Source organism: Podarcis vaucheri (genome assembly GCF_965113315.1).
Source record: "Podarcis vaucheri genome assembly, chromosome: 12".
NCBI lineage: Eukaryota > Metazoa > Chordata > Lepidosauria > Squamata > Lacertidae > Podarcis > Podarcis vaucheri.
In genome coordinates, this window is record NC_138750.1 from 59,532,132 (window position 1) to 59,551,355 (window position 19,224).

General features: G+C 47.0%; 1 protein-coding gene and 1 long non-coding RNA gene across 3 annotated transcripts in view; one reads left to right on the plus strand and one right to left on the minus strand.

Annotated features, from left to right (window-relative positions):
• Positions 1–19,224, plus strand: part of LOC309515147 — a 454,911-nt gene that overhangs the window by 266,694 nt on the left and 168,993 nt on the right. The gene's annotated exons all lie outside the window — the stretch shown is intronic.
• The window catches only part of ALS2CL (ALS2 C-terminal like), an 83,489-nt gene that overhangs the window by 35,354 nt on the left and 28,911 nt on the right, over positions 1–19,224 (minus strand). For both annotated transcript variants that reach the window (XM_082192217.1, XM_082192216.1), the window contains exons 2-11: positions 14,594–14,702; positions 13,771–13,948; positions 12,283–12,348; positions 10,722–10,887; positions 9,682–9,807; positions 7,812–7,931; positions 3,862–3,929; positions 2,503–2,569; positions 543–739; positions 239–304 (exon numbers count right to left, since the gene is read on the minus strand). In XM_082192217.1, coding sequence (XP_082048343.1) covers positions 239–304; positions 543–739; positions 2,503–2,569; positions 3,862–3,929; positions 7,812–7,931; positions 9,682–9,807; positions 10,722–10,887; positions 12,283–12,348; positions 13,771–13,948; positions 14,594–14,699 — 1,160 coding nt within the window. In that variant the 5' untranslated portion in view covers positions 14,700–14,702. The remainder of the gene's footprint in view (positions 1–238; positions 305–542; positions 740–2,502; positions 2,570–3,861; positions 3,930–7,811; positions 7,932–9,681; positions 9,808–10,721; positions 10,888–12,282; positions 12,349–13,770; positions 13,949–14,593; positions 14,703–19,224) is intronic.

The window sequence follows — 19,224 nt, forward strand, 5'->3', positions numbered from 1 at the left end:
GCCCTCAACTGTTCTGCTTAGTTTCCAGACCCTCAATAATCTTCATCTCCCTCCTCTGCAAACCTTCCAACCTCCTTCTTAAATTGTGGCACCCAGAACTGGACACAGGGCTCCAGGTGGGGTCCGACCAAGGCAGAATAGAGCAGTACCATTTACACACCATCGAGGTGTGCAATTCAGGGTGGACCAAAGCTCTTCCCCTTGCACACCTGACAGGTGAGCCCGGGAGCATCCTTACCCATGTTCCATGCCTTCCTGGAAGTCCCCGACATAATTCCGACCATCTGGCCATGTCAGAGTCCCCCTGTAAAGAAGATAAACCCGTTATGGCCAGAGGAAAGCCAAGGTTTGACTCAGTCCAGGGAAGCAATCTCTGTGTATCAGAGCAGGGTCAGCAACTATCAGCCTGCAGGCCAAATTCCGCCCATTTAGCTGGCTTGTCCCTCTCCTCCCTTTTTTTACAAGTTAAAAGTGGAAGTGGGGATGGAAGGGAGAGAGAGAGAGAGAGAGAGAGAGGACACAAACGGGGCCTATGGACTTACTTGCCGTGGGGTTTACTCAGCCGCCACTCTCCCTCGTAGGTCGCGCCCTTCAACCTTCCTTCCTCCCGGAAAGTGAAGCTGGAGAAGCGGCAAACCGGCGGGTCTCTCCCTCGGCCTGCCTCACCCCACAGAGGGAAGTCTCGCTTCCCGCTCAACGCCTGGCGCACAGCCTGGTTCAGCTTCCACTGCCACACAGCCTGCGGGATGGAAAGAGGAGGAGAGCAGGGAGGATGAGGGGATTAAGCAAGGAAGCAAAGATAGAGGAGAGGGCTTCAGCTGCAAAGTCTGCATCAACTCATCGCTGGGAGGTGCACAAAAGTGCCCGTTCAGCTCTGCGCAGCTCCATACCTGTTTGCCTGCCAAAACGCACCCCCCAGTTTGCCCAATTGCCAATGCAAACCCCTCGTTCTCGTTATATACAGTCATAGCTTGTGTTAAAGTAAAAGGTAAAGGGACCCCTGACCATTAGGTCCAGTCGTGGCTGACTCTGGGGTTGTGGCGCTCATCTCGCTTTACTGGCTGAGGGAGCCGGCATACAGCTTCCGGGTCATGTGGCCAGCATGACTAAGCCGCTTCTGGCAAACCAGAGCAGCGCACGGAAACACCATTTACCTTCCTGCCAGAGCGGTACCTATTTATCTACTTGCACTTTTGGCGTGCTTTCGAACTGCTAGGTGGGCAGGAGCAGGGACCGAGCAAAGGGAGCTCACCCCGTCACAAGGATTTGAACCGCCGACCTTCTGATCGGCAAGTTCTAGGCTCTGTGGTTTAACCCACAGCGCCACCCGCATCCTAGATATACAATCATACCTTGGGTAGCTTCGGGTTAAATCTTTTCAGGTTGCTTCCCGCAGCAACCCGGAAGTAACAGAATGGATTACTTCCAGGTTCCGCCGCTCGCGCATGTGCAGACGCTCAAAATGACATCACGCACATGCGCGGAAGAAGTGAATTGCGACCCGCTCATGTTGCGTTCTGCTCAGGATGTGAACGGGGCTCTGGAACAGATCCCGTTCACATCCAGAGATACCACTGTAAAGGTAAAGGACCCCTGGACGGTGAAGTCCAGTCAAAGGCAACTATGGGGTTGCAGCGCTCATCTCGCTTTCAGGCCAAGGGAGCCAGTGTTTGTCCGCAGACAGCTTTCCGGGTCATGTGGCCAGCAGGACTAAACCGCTTCTGGCGCAACGGGACACCGTGATGGAAACCAGAGCGTATGGAAACGCTGTTTACCTTTCTGCGGCAGTGGGACCTTTTTACCTACTTACACTTTGACGTGCTTTCGAACTGCTAGGTTGGCAGGAGCAGGGACCGAGCAACGAGAACTCACCCTCTCATGGGGATTCAAACCACCGACCTTCCAATAGTGCCACCCACATCCCATGCATTTGTGTACACATTCCTTGGCAGGAGAACTGCATTGCCAAATTTGGAGAAGTGTGAATCTCAAAGGATGACTGTGCCTCAGTTCATGTAAAAAGGTAAAGGGACCCCTGACCATTAGGTCCAGTCGTGACCGACTCTGGGGTTGCGGCGCTCATCTCGCTTTACTGGCTGAGGGAGCCGACGTACAGCTTCCGGGTCGTGTGGCCAGCATGACTAAGCCGCTTCTGGCAAACCAGAGTAGTGCACGGAAACGCCGTTTACCTTCCCGCCAGAGCGGTACCTATTTATCTACTTGCACTTTGACGTGTTTTCGAACTGCTAGGTTGGCAGGAGCAGGGACCGAGCAACGGGAGCTCACCCCGTCACAGGGATTCGAACCGCGACCTTCTGATCGGCAAGTCCTAGGCTCTGTGGTTTAACCCACAGCGCCACCTGCGTCCATTCAGTTCATGTAATTAGGTGCAAATTAGGTCGGCTGTCCTTTAGAGCCAAATTTCTCCCTCGCATCACAGACAGATCCAACTTTTAACCACCAGCATCTACCCCAGACAGTGAGTCCCACACAGCTACATACCCGTGACTCTGGTTCTTTGGCCAAGAGGAAGAACATGCCTTCTGGGGTGTTGATGCGGAGAGTGTGCCTTGAGAAACAGCAAGCAAAATAGAGAGTGGAAAGAAAAATCTTTCTAAAGCTTTGTATTTTAGTTACATTATATTGCAAAGGCTATTCATCAGGAAATAAAGATTTGTTTAAAGTTTTTTATGTGTGCTAAAACTCAGTCTAAGTTGTTTTTTTTTAAATTGTTTAACCACATCAGTTAACAAACATGGATACATATGTTATAATGTTATTGTTTTAGTTAAATAAATTGTTTAAATTGTTATTAAGGAAATGATAATTTTTCTCCTTCCAATAAAGTACAGCAGAAAAGTTGTCCAAATATAAACAATAATTTCACAATTACTTGTCTGTGTATTTCTAATAATATAAACAAAACAGTAATTTTTGATACAACTGTAAAAACTACTCTGAAAATCTATTATTCCAAAAATGAAACCATCATCTGGTTGCAAAGATTAAGATTATACCAGCAAAAATGAGTCTTTCTGTGAAAAAATGATTTAAATCAAGTCTTACTGACTAGTGATCGAAATCGTGATTTAAGTCGAGATTTAAATCAATGGGATTTAAATCAAATCTACCCTGTTTGGAAATACAGTCATACCTCGGGTTACAGATGCTTCAGGTTGCGCACAACGCTGAACCCAGAAGTACCAGAACGTGTTACTTCCGGGTTTCGGCACTTGCGCATGCAAAGCACTAAATCACGCTTTGCACATGTGCAGAAGCGCCAAATCGTGACCTGCGCGTGCGCAGATGTGGCGCTGAGTGTTGTGAACATGCCTCCCGCACGGATCACATTCACCACCCAAGCGTCCACTGTAAACAATTTGTCACTAGCAGAACACAAGGCGAGCCTTCTGGATCAGGCCCGTGGCCCACCTAGTACAGAATCCTGATCTCACAGCAGCCAACCACATGCCTTTGGGAAGCCTGCAAGCTGGACACGAGTGCGAGAGCACTCTGTTCACCTGCGATTCCCGGCAACTGCAATTCGGAAGCATTTCTGCCTGTGAGAGGGAAGGCAGAGCCATTGTGGCTTGGGGTGTTATGTTCTGAAGTTCTCACCCTGGGCCAGCAGGGGGATACTGTAGTTAGTTATGCAAATAAGGGATTGAAAGCGATGTTCAGTGATTGGATAGTTACAGAAAGTTGTTACAGTTATGTTGTAGTGGAGCTCTATATAAGCAGGCTGGCTGAACCCTTCAGTTCAGTTCAGTCCTGGCCTGTGAATAAACAAGAGCTGTTTGATGAATCGCTGTGTCGTCTGATATGTTCACCCACAAGTTAACACGGAGGAAGTCCACTTACTTTCCTGTTTCCTTGAAAGTTGCGTCCACCCAGGTGAGCTTCAGGTCGAAACTCTGGAAGGTGTTCCCCTAGAAAACGTTGAAATGCAGAATTAGATAAATTAACAGGAAGGATTCGAAACCTGCGGGACCAGAGATTTTTAGAAGACTGGAGTAAATATCTGTACTATTTGAAAAGCATTTGTAATGAACAGATTACGCTAGTAGGACTGCAAGAAGTTCTGTAAGGAGGACTATGCGAAATATTGCAAGGAAGACTATGAAAATAATTATTAGTTAATGATAATTAAAAGTAATAGAGAAATTAAGAAAGGCAGAATAAGTGATTAAGAATGGAAAATCTTCAGAAGTTGTTGATGGAAGTCCAAAATACTGTATAAGATAATAAAGTATGTTAAATGACTGTTGGAAAAGACATGTTAAAAATCAATAAAAATGTATATAAAAAAGAAAGAAAATGTTGAAATATTTTTCATTGCGGAGGTGGGGGGAAATTGACGACTTCCTCACAAATTTATTGGGGGGGGTGGTAAAGGGACCCCTGACCATTAGGTTCAGTCGTGACCAATTCTGGGGTTGCGGCGCTCATCTCGCTTTATTGGCTGAGGGAGCCGGCGTACAGCTTCCGGGTCATGTGGCCAGCATGACTAAGCCGCTTCTGGCAAACCAGAGCAGCACACGGAAACGCCGTTTACCTTCCCTCTGGAGCGGAAGGTAGGTTCCCTCTGGTACCTATTTATCTACTTTTGAACTGCTAGGTGGGCAGGAGCAGAGACCGAGCAACAGGAGCTCACCCCATTGCGGGGATTCGAACCGCCGACCTTCTGATCGGCAAGCCCTAGGCTCTGTGGTTTAACCCACAGTGCCACCCGTGTCCCCCACAAATTTATTGACAGCTGCACAAATTATGATAGCTAGGAAGCAGAAGGGGCAAGCAGTATATAAAATGGAAGAATGGCATAAAGAGGTGTGGGATATAGCTACTAATGATAAATCAACATGTGCCATTAAGAAATGATTTTGAGGAGATGTGAAATTTGTACTGTTAAAACAGAAAGTGGTCAAACCATCACAATAGGTGTTGAAATTTTGGGAGGTTGGATAGTTACAATGGAACAGTCTCTGTGGCGGGGTGCACATTTTTATTCTTATTTATGTATGATTATTCCTTTGTCAAAAATATAAATAAAGAAATAAACAATAAGGGGGGGAACCGCAAGAGCAAAATGTTGCACAGCGTTGGTCTTGATGAGGCGAAAGGCCAAAGAGATTTAAAGCATCATTTCTTCAAAACGCCCTCAGCAACGTCAAGGGCGCTTTATAAATTTAATAAATAATAATAACGCGAGGGAAAGCTGTTGTTGTGTGTTGAACCACGGGCAATTTGTTCCAGGAGCTCATCTGGATACTCAAGATAACCTCACAATTGGTGGAACAGTCTCCCTCGAGAGGTTCCTTGGAGGTTTTTAACCAGAAGATGGATGACTGTCTATCAGGGATCCTTTTAAGCTGAGATTCCTGCATTGCAGAGTCTTGGAACAGATGATCTTCCAGTTCAATGAGAAATTGGAATTCCACCTAGATGCCCTCAAAACAGTACAGCAGAACGCGGTGAATGCAAAAGAAGGATCCCATTGTAAAGGATCTTTGGCCCTGTAGAGGTTGCTGAACTATAAAACGCAGGAAGAACCAACAGTGGAAGAATGATGGAATTCTCAGAGCTAGCCGACCTGACTGGAAGAGTCCGTGACCAGGAGGAGGAGGTGTAGCAGAAAGAATGGACAGAACATTTTTTATGTACGCAACAACGGCAGCAAGAATACTTATTGCAAAGTATTGGAAGACACAAGATCTACCCACCTTGGAAGAATGGCAGATGAAGGTGATAGACTACATGGGACTGGCAGAAATGACTGGCAGAATCCGAGACCAGGGAAGAGAGACGGCGGAAGAAGATTGGAAGAAATTTAAGGACTATCTTGGGAAATATTATAAAATTAGTGAATGTTAGAATGATGTTGGATAAAAAGAAGTTAAGTGGTTACCAGCTGTAATGATTAAGATAATTGGGGGGGGGGAGAAAGAAAGGTGTAAAATTAAGTGAAAATTAAGGGTGAGGATTTGCTGAATGAATAATTTGAATTGGAATACAAAAAGGGGAGGTATGAGGAGGTCCGAGAAATAAGTTAAAAGAAAATAAGTGAATGAAATTATATGTGTTTTTATTTTTGTATTTTTGTTTTTTGCTTTTTTTGTATACCCTCTGAAAAGTTTATATATATATATATATATATATATATATATATATATTTGCTTTCGTAGATTTTCACGGGTACAGGAATGCAGGTTTTGGTGTCTTCGGGTGTCTTCCCGTGTAAGAGTCGGGGTGTCTGTGCGACGTTTCGACGAGGTCTCACTCGTCATCTTCAGGCTGGTGCTTTCGGCTTCTTGTTACTGGAACAGAGCAGAATCTGGTGTTTGAGTTTCTATAAATACTGTTGAGGGGTGTGGTGTATAGCCTCCAACGTTCTGGGCAGAGAGGAAGTTCCTAGATTAGTGTGCCTTTTCTTCTTTTGTTCCTTAATTACTTGAGGGATATCTTGAGTGATTTCATGAGTGATATTCTGAATACCACTGGGTGGGTCATTAAGTGTAGATTAGTTGCTAAAGCTTTATGCAGGTTTTGGTGTCTTCGGGTGTCTTCCCGTGTAAGAGTCGGGGTGTCTGGGCGACGTTTCGACGAGGTCTCACTCGTCATCTTCAGGCTGGTGCTTTCGGCTTCTTGTTACTGGAACAAGAAGCCGAAAGCACCAGCCTGAAGATGACGAGTGAGACCTCGTCGAAACGTCGCCCAGACACCCCGACTCTTACACGGGAAGACACCCGAAGACACCAAAACCTGCATTCCTGTACCCGTGAAAATCTACGAAAGCAAATATATATATATATATATATATATATATATATATTAAAAAAGAATGGATGAAATTCGACTATTTAGTTAAATATGTTAAGTTAAATTAATTGGGGGGAAAACCTGCAAATACCGGATTGGCTTAGGATTTAAATAGGCAATACGTGATGATTCAATATGTTGAATACTGAACTTGTTAGAAAGAAAGATGTTAAGCGATTAAGTAAATTTTATAAGAATACTGAATTGGAAAACCGTTAAAATGATATCCATTGAAACCCAACCATGGGGATACGAGGAAGTCACTTAACAATGTTAATTAGATTAAGGCTCAAAAAGGCTACGATTTATGTTTGTTTATTTGTTTATGTGTTTATCTGTTTGTGTGCTTAAACATTTGTGGAAAAAACCAATAATTTTTTTTTCCAAAAAAAAAAAAGAAGTTGCTGAACTATAACTCCCATCAGCACCAACAAACATGGTCAATGGCCAGGGATGATGAGAGCTGTAGTTCAGGAACATCTGGAGGCCCAAAGATTCCCCACGCCTGGGGCCATTGATCCGTCCATTTCCAACGTTCAAGTTGTGGGTGCGAATCCTTACAGAGAGGAAACAGCGCCACATAAGCACAGGAAGAATCTCACTCAGGTTTCTAGGAGGGCAAAAAGCTTCAGGAAAAACAAGATTAAGGCAAAGGAGAGCACCAAACTGCTGGCAACGACCAGTGGCTTCAGAATTCTGACTGGGAGGCAATGGAAAAACAGAGGGAGGAGAAGCAGTGGCGTAGCGTGGGGGTGCAGGGGGGCCGGCCGCACCGGGCGCAACATATGGGGGTTAGGGGGCGCAAATCCACGGGTTAGGGGGCACAAATCCACGGGTTAGGGGGCGCAAATTACTTGCCTTGCCCCGGGTGCTGGCAACCCACGCTACGCCACTGAGGAGAAGGTAAGGGGATGGAACGGCTTGAATCCTGAATGGGGAACGCTCCACACGGCAGCAATTTTTAGCACAGGTCAAAGTGCAGCTGGACTCCTTACCTGAATCAGCACAAGGATGTCGTTGAAGAGAAGAACCCGATCAGATCTTCCTGTGCTGGGATAGAGGGCAAGATTCCGGCTGTCTTCCAGCAGCCTCCTCTCAGGAACGCAAAGAACATCCTGGAATAACAGAGTTATTTCATCATTGCACAGTATACTTGAAGGAGCGTCTCCACCCCCATCGTCGAGCCCGGACACAGAAGTCCAGCTTCAAGGGCCTTCTGGCGGTCCTCTTATTGAGAGAAGTTTCAGGGAACCAGGCAGAGGGGCTTCTTGGTAGTGGCGCCTGCCCTGTGGAATGCCCTACCTGTTAAGTACTTAACCCGAGGTACCACTGTATTAATATACTTCTTCATTGTATTTCAGTTCAACAATTACAGTGGTATCTCGTGTTAAGTACTTAATTCGTTCCGGAGGTCCGTACTTAACCTGAAACTGTTCTTAACCTGAAGCACCACTTTAGCTAATGGGGCCTCCCGCTGCCGCCGCGCCGCTGGAGCCAGATTTCTGTTCTCATCCTGAAGCAAAGTTCTTAACCTGAAGCACTATTTCTGGGTTAGTGGAGTCTGTAACCTGAAGCGTATGTAACCTGAGGTACCTCTGTACTTTGATAAAATACATATTTTGTTATGTGTAAATGGCTTGAGATACCTATGACGTCCATAAATTACCATGCAGCATATAGTCAACTCAAGAAACAGCGACAATTTGTTGTTGACAAAGGACAGCTGGACATATAAAGGGCATCATTACCTTCAGTAGCTTAGGGCCACATCCAGTGGCGTAGTGTGGGTTGTCAGCACCCGGGGCAAGGCAAGTAATTTGCGCCCCCTAACCCCGAGTGAACCATTTCACAGCCTGTTGTTCTGTCTGCTACTGGAACTCTCTGTGTGTCTCTCTTTCTGAAACTGTGTCTGTAAACGTAGCTGGGATAGCCAGTGGCGTAGCGTGGGTTGTCGCACCCAGGTCAAGGCAAGTAATTTGCGCCCCCTAACCCCTAACCTGCCGCCGCTGCCAGCTTCTTCTTGCTGCTGCCTGGTCTGGTCTGGTGTGGTTCTCTCCCGCACTCAGCGCTGCGCTGGGCGGCCGCTGCACTGTCCCTCCCCCAGATAGTCCCTCGCTCTCTCTCCGCACCGCACGCCTGGCACCCCCCCCCCTCCACAGTGGGCGGCGACCCAGCGGCTCGGATCGGATTCGCACAGCCAGCACTGCAGTGAGAGAGAGTGAGTGAGCCAGGTAGGGGCAGAGAGCTGAGAGTGCGAGTGTGCCCCCCCCAGATGCTGCGCCCGGTGCGGCTGGTCCCCCCTGCACCCCCCACGCTACGCCACTGGCCACATCAAATCTAAATCCGGCCCTGAGTCAAGGTCTTTTGGACTGGCACCAGAATTCCTTTTCCCCCCAGCTGCAAAGTTTTTGAGCCATTGAATGTTTGAAACGCTTTGCGTAGGGGAGCCCTTAAAGGTAAAGGTAAAGGTAAAGGGACCCCTGACCATTAGGTCCAGTCGTGGCCGACTCTAGGGCTGTGGCGCTCATCTCACTTTATTGGCCAAGGGAGCTGGCATACAGCTTCCGGGTCATGTGGCCAGAATGACTAAGCCGCTTCTGGCGAACCAGAGCAGTGCACGGAAACGCCGTTTACCTTCCCGCCAGAGAGGTACCTATTTATCTACTTGTACTTGATGTGCTTTCGAACTGCTAGGTTGGCAGGAGCAGGGACCGAGCAACGGGAGCTCACCCCGTCGTGGGGATTCGAACTGCCGACCTTCCGATTGGCATGTCCTAGGCTCTGTGGTTTAACCCACAGCGCCACCCACGTCCCTCTAGGGGAGCCCTTAGACCTCTCCCAACCGTTTTCCCCTCTGTGACGCACCGTGAACTTGTGGCCCAGGGACTTCCAGAGGTTCCGGGTGAGGTTGGCTTCATCCAAAGCTTGGCAAATGAACAAGTGAAGCTTTGCAAACCCTTCGGCAGATTCGCTCACTTCTTTAACCAGGTTCTGTTGGATGGGGATAAAAACAACAACAACATAGATCTTCAGAAATCTTTCCTTTCTTTTTTTAAGTCACCAAAAAGGAGATCTACGCCACCAGAAAAGTGGATGTTATTTCTTTATTATATTGTATTATATTATTGTCGTTTTGTTTGCATAGTAGCATATAACTCCTACCGCACAAAAATCCTTGGGAATCTAGCTCAGGAAGGATGTTGAGAATTGTTAGGAGACATCCTACCACCAGTCCTCCACTTTTGGCACCATGCATAAAATTGCAACCTATCTGAACACATAATGTCCATTCCACACTTACAAGGAAGTGAAACTCCCTGCCCATTGACATTAGGCACCTTCGCTATACTATTTCCCAGCACATGCTGAAACCTTTTCTGTTTTGGCAAGCTTACCCCTGATGCATAAACTAAATACAATTTAGTTTTTTACTGCTATTTCTAACTCCTTGTATTATTCATATTATGATTTCTCTTAGGCCACATCGTTTTTAACTTCTGGTTTCTGTCCAAAAATGTACGTTATGTAAACCACTTGGCAGTTTCTTTACAAATACAGGGGTACCCCGGGTTACGTCACCAAAATAAAATAAAATAATCTGCACAGACAAGTCTAACAGCTTATTTTTAATTATTTTTATATATCCTTTATTTATTTATGATTGCATTTCCTCCAAGAAGCTCAAGGTGATGCGACGCGGTTCCCCCCCTCCCTCAATTAATCCCCCAAACCACAATGCCCATCCTGTGAGGTGGTTAAGGCTGAGAGGTAGCGACCGAGCCAAGCTCACCCAGTGAGCTTCAGGGCCAAGTTGGGGGTGCGAACCCAGGTCCCCTGAATCCTAGGTCCCAGCGCTCTAATCACTATGCAACGCTGCCTACTGGAAGGTGTACAGGATCCGTTACCTGGCCAGGAGTTTCCTTGAGCTGGGAGAAGACCATGCTGTACTTCTGGAGGTGCTCCCAGAAGGGCTTGTGCAGCACAGTGTGGAGAGCGACAGCGATGGACGTCCCCGGGGAGAAGTCGGCAAGGAACTGCTGCAGCGACGGCTTGTGGCTCTTCCAGAAATCACTGCAACGATTCAGAGTTGGCAAGACAGAAACAAGCTGTGAGCGGTGTGGGATATGAAACACAAGAGCAGTCAAGTACAACATTCCTAGAGTGAACATGTTTATGCATGGGGAGGAAGGTTTGTCCAGCCAGCAGATAAACTTCCTGTGTCCTTCTGGGCTGGGACAGACTTCCTCTGCATGTGACTAGGGGTGGGCATGGCCTCACCTGTGCAGGTAATGCCAAAAGCAAAGGGCAGGGCACCCATCTCTCTCTCTTTGACTACATGCATTGAAGAAGCAACATCTACTTAGCCAAATATGCTCTCTTGGTCTCCAGCCAAGAGAGGACAAAGGGACTGTCTCCTTATGAGATAGTTTCCAGGTGTATGTTACTTTTCTAAGCTAAGTCTGCCTTCTGGGATGCAACTGTGAACAGAATGATGTGTGAGTGAAGGGAGAGGGAAGGGTTGTTTTCTTTTTATATATATATATATATATCTTGTACCTAAGAAGAATCCTCCATATTCTCTGTACCTTAAATCTAAGTTAATTTTTGAGCTAGAAATAGACTTGCAGAAGGCCCCTCGTCTCCCTATTTTCAGGAATGCGAGATAAGACAGAAGGAGACTATAAGCTAGAAATAGATTTTCAGGAATGCAAGATAAAACAAAAGACGCTTAGAAAGACACGTATAGGGGAGAATAGGGAGGGCTGTTTAGAAGGCTGCGTTTGGGGAGAGGAGGGGGAGAGAGCTTTCTCAAGGTATAAGAAAGTCGGCAGAGGCGTATTTCTGCGCAGTCAGTCTTGAGAAATATTCTACTGGCTGTCTCCTTGTGCACAAAGAATAAACTGCTTTCCTCCAAAGAAGGATCTTTCCTGGTGCATTTTTTTGCTCTCTCTCTGGATCTGAGGACGCGGGCCAACGATTCCCTGGCAGAGTAGGCTCAGCCTACATGAGTAGGCAGAGTAGGCTCAGCCTACCTTTTATATACTTTTATAGAAGACTGTGTCGTGTCTTATCTTTTATGAGGGAATAAGACGCCTGCTTCTTGGGAGAAAAGCGATGACAAACCTAGACAGCATCTTAAAAAGCAGAGACATCACCTTGCTGACAAAGGTCCGTATAGTTAAAGCCATGGTTTTCCCAGTAGTGATGTATGGAAGTGAGAGCTGGACCATAAAGAAGGCTGATCGCCGGAGAACTGATGCTTTTGAATTCTGGTGCTGGAGGAGACTCTGGAGAGTCCCATGGACTGCAAGAAGATCAGACCTCTCCATTCTGAAGGAAATCAGCCCTGAGTGCTCACTGGAAGGACAGATCCTGAAGCTGAGGCTCCAATACTGGATGCTGGACCGGGCAGGCCACTGGCCTGATCCTGGCAGGGTCTTCAAGCACGCTACAAGCCACACCCACCTTTTATTCCTGGCAGCATGGTCAAAGACTTGGGTCACGACACAACTGGCGAAAGTGGAGAAGTACCTGTTTAAAATAAATCCGGACAAGCATTAGGCTGCGTGTCTGAGCTCCCCGGGACTGAAGCAACGTTGCAGATGTTTTGCAATGCTCTTTTACGAAAGTTTGATGGGAAGGTCAGGGCAAGCTAACAGGTATCTAAACCCATTTGCACATAACAAAACATGCATTTTATCAAATAATTGTCGAACTGAAATGCAATGAAGAAGTATATTAATAGTGAAATACAATGAGGAAGAAGTATATTAATACAGTGGTACATCGGGTTACATACGCTTCAGGTTACAGACGCTTCAGGTTACAGACTCCGCTAACCCAGAAATAGTACCTCGGGTTAAGAACTTTGCTTCAGGATGAGAACAGAAATCGTGCGTCGGCAGCAGCGAGAGGCCCCATTAGCTAAAGTGGTGCTTCAGGTTAAGAACTATTTCAGGTTAAGAACGGACCTCCATAATGAATTAAGTTCTTAACCCGAGGTACCACTTTAGTGAAATAATTATTAAGCTCTTACTTAAAATGATTTTTATTCATCGCAAACTTAATAATGCAAACACATGGGCATTTGGCAATAATAAAAGTTATTTTGATAAAATATGTATTTTGTTATGTGCAAATGGCTTTAGATACCTATTAGGTCCCTAAATTACCATATAAAAGGTAAAGGTACCCCTGCCCGTACGGGCCAGTCTTGCCAGACTCTAGGGTTGTGCGCCCATCTCACTCAAGAGGCCGGGGGCCAGCGCTGTCCGAAGACACTTCCGGGTCACGTGGCCAGCGTGACATCGCTGCTCTGGCGAACCAGAGCCGCACACGGAAACGCCGTTTACCTTCCCGCTGGTAAGCGGTCCCTATTTATCTACTTGCACCCGGAGGTGCTTTCGAACTGCTAGGTTGGCAGGCGCTGGGACCGAACGACGGGAGCGCACCCCGCCGCAGGGATTCGAACCGCCGACCTTTCGATCGGCAAGCCCTAGGTGCTGAGGCTTTTACCCACAGCGCCACCTGCGTCCAAATTACCATATAGCATACAGTATATTCAACACAAAAAACAGCGACAGTTTGTTGTTGACAAAGGACAGCTGGACTTATAAAGGGCCCTATTACCTTCAGTAGCTAAGGGCCTCATCAAAACTAAATCCGCCCTGGTCTCACAGGTCCTAGTCCATCACTCTTAACCCAAAGATTTCCAAACTCTGCGTCATGACACATTAGTGTGTCGGCTGCAGTGTGTAGTCGCACAAACACTCCTTGTGCTCCTCCCCGGGCTGGAAAGAGAGCAGGCAGGCAGCCGGTTTGCTAGCCAACCTGAATTACTGCGTCACAAATTGACGCACGTCTAAAAAAGTGCGTCGCCAACAGGAAAAGTTTGGAAAGCTGTGCTCTAAACACTACGCCACGCTGCCTCCACGGGTTTGCGGTTGTACTCACTGGATGTAAGCGTCAAGGAACAAGTCGGCTTTCTGGGCCAGGTACAGGTCTTGGATGCTGACGGATTCTGACACGCCGAAGGTTTGCTTCAGAGTTCTGTAGCTCTCCTCTGTCAGGTCCCAGATGACTTGGAAGCGGTCGTTCAGCTCCTCCAAAAGCTTCGCGTTCTCAAAAGACCCTTTGGCGCAAGCGGGGAAGGTAGGGCAAGGAGCAAACGTTAAATCAGGGGTCAGCAAACTTTTCCAGCAGGGGGCTGGTCCACTGTCCCTCAGACCTTGTGGGGGGCCGGGACTATATTTTTTTGGGGGAAATAAACAAATTCCTAGGCCCCACAAATAACCCAGAGATGTATTTTAAACAGTAGGTAGTAGCGCTGTGTGTGTGCTGCTGGCAGTGGCGTAGCGTGGGGGGTGCAGGGCGGCCCGGCCGCACCGGGCGCAACATCTGGGGGTTAGGGTTAGGGGGCGCAAATCCACGGGTTAGGGGGCGCAAATCCACGGATTAGGGGTCGCAAATCCACGGGCTAGGGGGCGCAAATCCACGGATTTGGGGTCGCAAATCCACGGGTTAGGGGGCGCAAATCCACGGGTTAGGGGTCGCAAATCCACGGGTTAGGGGGCGCAAATCCACGGGTTAGGGGGCGCAAATCCACGGGTTAGGGGCGCAAATTACTTGCCTTGCCCTGGGTGCTGACAACCCACGCTACGCCACTGGCTGCTGGGCAGTTTGCCCCGCTCCTCGACACACCGCACTGTCGGAGAGCCTTCCTTTGCCCCTGGCACAGAGTGTGAAATTTCAAGGCCAGGAAGCCCACGCCGCTCACCTGACTGCAGGAGGGGCTGGAGGACGACGCTGTTGATCCGAGCAAGGCAGGCAGAGAAGGAATCCTCCGTCCTAAGCAGTGAGGCAGCGACGTCTGTGATGCTCATGTCCTGCCAGGGATCAGGAAATAGGGGAGAACACAAAAGACTCCAAATTAGACCGGAGCTGCAAAATGAGAATAAAAACCAGCCACCCAGCTTGCTGTTTATGAAGCCCCATCCCAACCCAAGTAGCCTGAACCACGTTGAACAAATCAAATTAGCAAATCTTTATTGGCATATACAGGGGTACCTCAGGTTAAGTACTTAATTCGTTCCGGAGGTCCGTTCTTAACCTAAACTGTTCTTAACCTGAAGCACCACTTTAGCTAATGGGGCCTCCCGCTGCTGCCGTGCAATTTCTGTTCTCACCCCGAAGCATAGTTCTTAACCCGAGGTACTATTTCTGGGTTAGCGGAGTCTGTAACCTGAAGCGTATGTAACCTGAAGTGTATGTAACCCGAGGTACCACTGTATACAAGATTCCAGCAGGGTTCAGAGCAATAAAAGAACTCAGCATAATTTGCATCGGACACTTAAGTTAACGTTGTATAACGTTCACAAATCCTCATTGCGCATTGCAGAAACCTCCATTTTTCAGAGACACGGTTGATGGAATCTTTCAAGGAGTTGGAGACAGCGTTTATAAGTGGTCCACGTTTCACAAGCACACAGTAAGGTTGGTAGTACAATAGCTATGTAAACAAGCATTTTGGTTTCCCTGCGAATATCCCAGTCCTCAAACACTCTGCACTTCAATCAGGAGAAAGCTGCACTCGCAGAGCTCAGGCCAGGCATAGGCAAACTTGGCCCTCCAGATGTTTTGGGACTACAACTCCCATGATCCCTAGCTAACAGGACCAGTGGTCAGGGATGATGGGAATTGTAGTCCCAAAACATCTGGCAGGTCAAGTTTGCCTATGCCTGGCTCAGGTGATGATGGATTTCGGCATCAATGTCGGCCCTTGTGGAAAGATAACTGCCCAAGGAGTTGAGGAAGGGGGACCTTCACATTTTCCATCTGGCACAGAGCCACTTCCTTTGTTACCTTAATAGCCCATCGCCTCACCAGGAAGCTAGCCTGGCAATTTCAGGGATTTCCAATACCTGCTTAGATTTTAACACTTGCTGGATACAGAGATTAGAAGGGAGCCCAAGCATACAACCTAAACCCCCTTTTTAAAAAAGAACAACAATAAGGACTGGCAACACTTTTCCAGAAATGAATATTTTCTTATTTCAGTGTTATAAGCCTAGCTCCCCCAATTTGGTGCCCTCTGGGTAATGTTGACCCTTTGACCGTGCTTACTGACAGCTGATGGCAGTCATAGCTTGACAAAATCTGTAGGGGAGAATGCTACTGGGGAATCCCATTGCAAAACCCAGCTGAAGAAACACCACTGATTCAGTGCCATTTTTAGAAAACTTTTTCACCAGAAGTGGTATGATTAATGTGGGAAACAGGAAGCCGCAGCTTATGATGGTCAGTTGATAAATTAACTTTCATTCTCCCCCACAGTTTGCCACCAAAAGGATATCGGGAAATCCTTTGCAGTGAGCGAAGGCAAATCTAACAGGATGGGGGGAGAGATATTTTTGCATATTCAGGGTACCAGTAAAGGAAATAAACTACAATGCCATGATTTTCCCCCTCCCTGCTTGCTTCTACTTAGTGGGCTCCCAAATTAGTCCTCAGTAGCTGCAGTTTCTATGTGCAAAAGCCTTTGACTGTGTTGACCACAGCAAACTATGGCAAGTTCTTAAAGAAATGGGAGTGCTTGATCACCTCATCGGTCTCCTGAGAAATCTCTATGTGGGACAAGAAGCTACAGTTAGAACGGCATATGGAACAACTGATTGGTTCTAAATTGGGAAAGGAGTACGGCAAGGCTGTATATTGTCTCCCTGCTTATTTAACTTATATGCAGAATTCATCATGAGAAAGGCTGGACTGGATGAATCCCAAGCCGGAATTAAGATCGCCGGTAGAAATATCAACAACCTCAGATATGCAGATGACACAACCTGGATGGCAGAAAGTGAGGCGGAATTAAAGAACCTTTTAATGAGGGTGAAAGAGAAGAGCGCAAAATACGGTATGAAGCTCAGCATCAAAAAAACCTAAGATCATGGCCACTGGTCCCATCACCTCCTGGCAAATAGAAGGGGAAGAAATGGAGGCAGTGAGAGATTTTACTTTCTTGGGCTCCATGATCACTGCAGATGGTGACAGCAGTCACGAAATTAAAAGACGCCTGCTCCTTGGGAGAAAGGCGATGACAAACCTAGACAGCATCTTAAAAAGCAGAGACATCACCTTGCCAACAAAGGTCTGTATAGTTAAAGCTATGGTTTTCCCAGTAGTGATGTATGGAAGTGAGAGCTGGACCATAAAGAAGGCTGATCGCTGAAGAATGGATGCTTTTGAATTCTGGTGCTGGAGGAGACTCTTGAGAGTCCCATGGACTGCAAGAAGATCAAACCTCTCCATTTTGAAGGAAATCAGCCCTGAGTGCTCCCTGGAAGGACAGATCCTGAAGCTGAGGCTCCAATACTTTGGCCCCCTTGTGAGAAGAGAAGAGTCCCTGGAAAAGACCCTGATGTTGGGAAAGATGGAGGGCACAAGGAGAAGGGGATGACAGAGGACGAGATGGTGGGACAGTGTTCTCGAAGCTACCAGCATGAGTTTGACCAAACTGCGAGAGGCAGTGGAAGACAGGAGTGCCTGGCGTGCTCTGGTCCAGGGGGTCACAAAGAGTCGGACACGACTAAACAACAACAGCTGCAGTTTCACATGCCCTGCACTGAAAGGGTGTTGGAGAATTGCAACAGAAACAGAAACAGGAGTGGAAATTGCTTATGTTCCCCGACTCCTCCTATTTCTGGAATGCAAGTCAGTCCAACAGATCTGCTGATATCTGCTGCTTTTTTTTTCTTCCCTTCTTTTTTGGTCTTGTTGACTTGTTAACAGAAGAAGCGTGCAAACGTTACAAAAAGAAACTGAAAACAAAGATTCGATCTTTTAAACCAGAAATCACCACCGCCTGGAAGCACAAATGCACAAAGCAGCAGGGATAATGAAATATTGACTCGTAACCATTTTTTGTTGTTGAAAAATTCTCCAGAGAGTGGGGTATTTATAGAGGTCGTGTAAAAAGAACACTGTCAAAAGATCAATCCATTGGCAGGTCTTGATTGAGCTGCGGTGTGTTAATAGGATAACGGTACAAAACAAAATTTATAGTAACTCAAATAATATGGAGAAAGTAAAGTTTAAGAGCGTGTTTAAGGAATTTAAATCAGGAATGCAAGGGGAAGATCAGAGGTCTTGACAAACTAAGGCCCAGGGGCCGGATCCAGACCAATTGCCTTCTAAATCTGGCCCATAGTTGGTCCAGGAATCAGCGTGTTTTTACATGAGTAGAATGTGTGCTTTTATTTAAAATGCATCTCTGGGTTATTTGTGGGGCATAGGAATTTGTTCATTCTTTTTTTCAAAATATTGTCCAGCCCCTCACAAGGTCTGAGGGACAGTGGACCCTGGCCCCTTGCTGGAAAAGTTTGCTGACCCCTGAATTAAAGAATTAATAACTGTTTATTTTTATTTCTCATTTTGCCTATAATATCTATTGTAAAAGGTAAAGGGACCCCTGACCATTAGGTCCAGTCGTGGCCGACTCTGGGGTTGTGGTGCTCATCTCGCTTTATTGGCCGAGGGAGCCGGCGTACAGCTTCTGGGTCATGTGGCCAGCATGACACAGCCACTTCTGGCGAACCAGAGCAGCACACGGAAACGCCATTTACCTTCCCGCCGGAGCGGTACCTATTTATCTACTTGCAGTTTGAAGTGCTTTTGAACTGCTAAGTTGGCAGGAGCAGGGACCGAGCAAGGGGAGCTCACCCCGTCGCGGGGATTCGAACCGCCGACCTTCTGATCGGCAAGTCCTAGGCTCTGTGGTTTAACCCACAGCGCCACCAGCGTCCCTTAATATCTATTGTATACTTCTGTTATAAAGTTTTCAATCAGTAAAGCACTCAAAAGACTCATAACAAAGACTCCCTTTAAAATAACCAAGATATAGAAAAAGAAAAATCTCACCCACTTGTGAGTTCCATCATTCTTGAGAATAAAAGTTCTATATAGTCTTAAATGAGACAGACATTTGCTTATACTGGTGGCCTTGAACAACCACAGGGGCACCAGGTTGGTGATGCTAGGTTGGCGATTTCCCCTCTCCCTTTTCCTGCTGGGAAAAAAAAAAGCATCTCCCATTGTTAAGGCACAAGAGACTTCTCTTCCAGGAAAGATAAAACAAAAAACTCAACAGGTATTCAACCTTATTGAAGCCTGGTTTGAGTTTCAAACACAGGAAACCAAACAAAGCCAGTTGTGATGCAACAGGAAAAAATGTGCATCAAGTCCATTCATAAGAAGCAGCCCCACGCGTACACCGGCCTTTCGCAAAATGGGGAACTTTCACAGCGGCCGTCATTTCATTCATTCACTTGTTCCATTCTTTCAGCCTTCCGCTAGCCGGTCCCAGCCAGATGTTGCTGGAATACAGCTCTCATCACCCCCAACTGTTGGGTCATG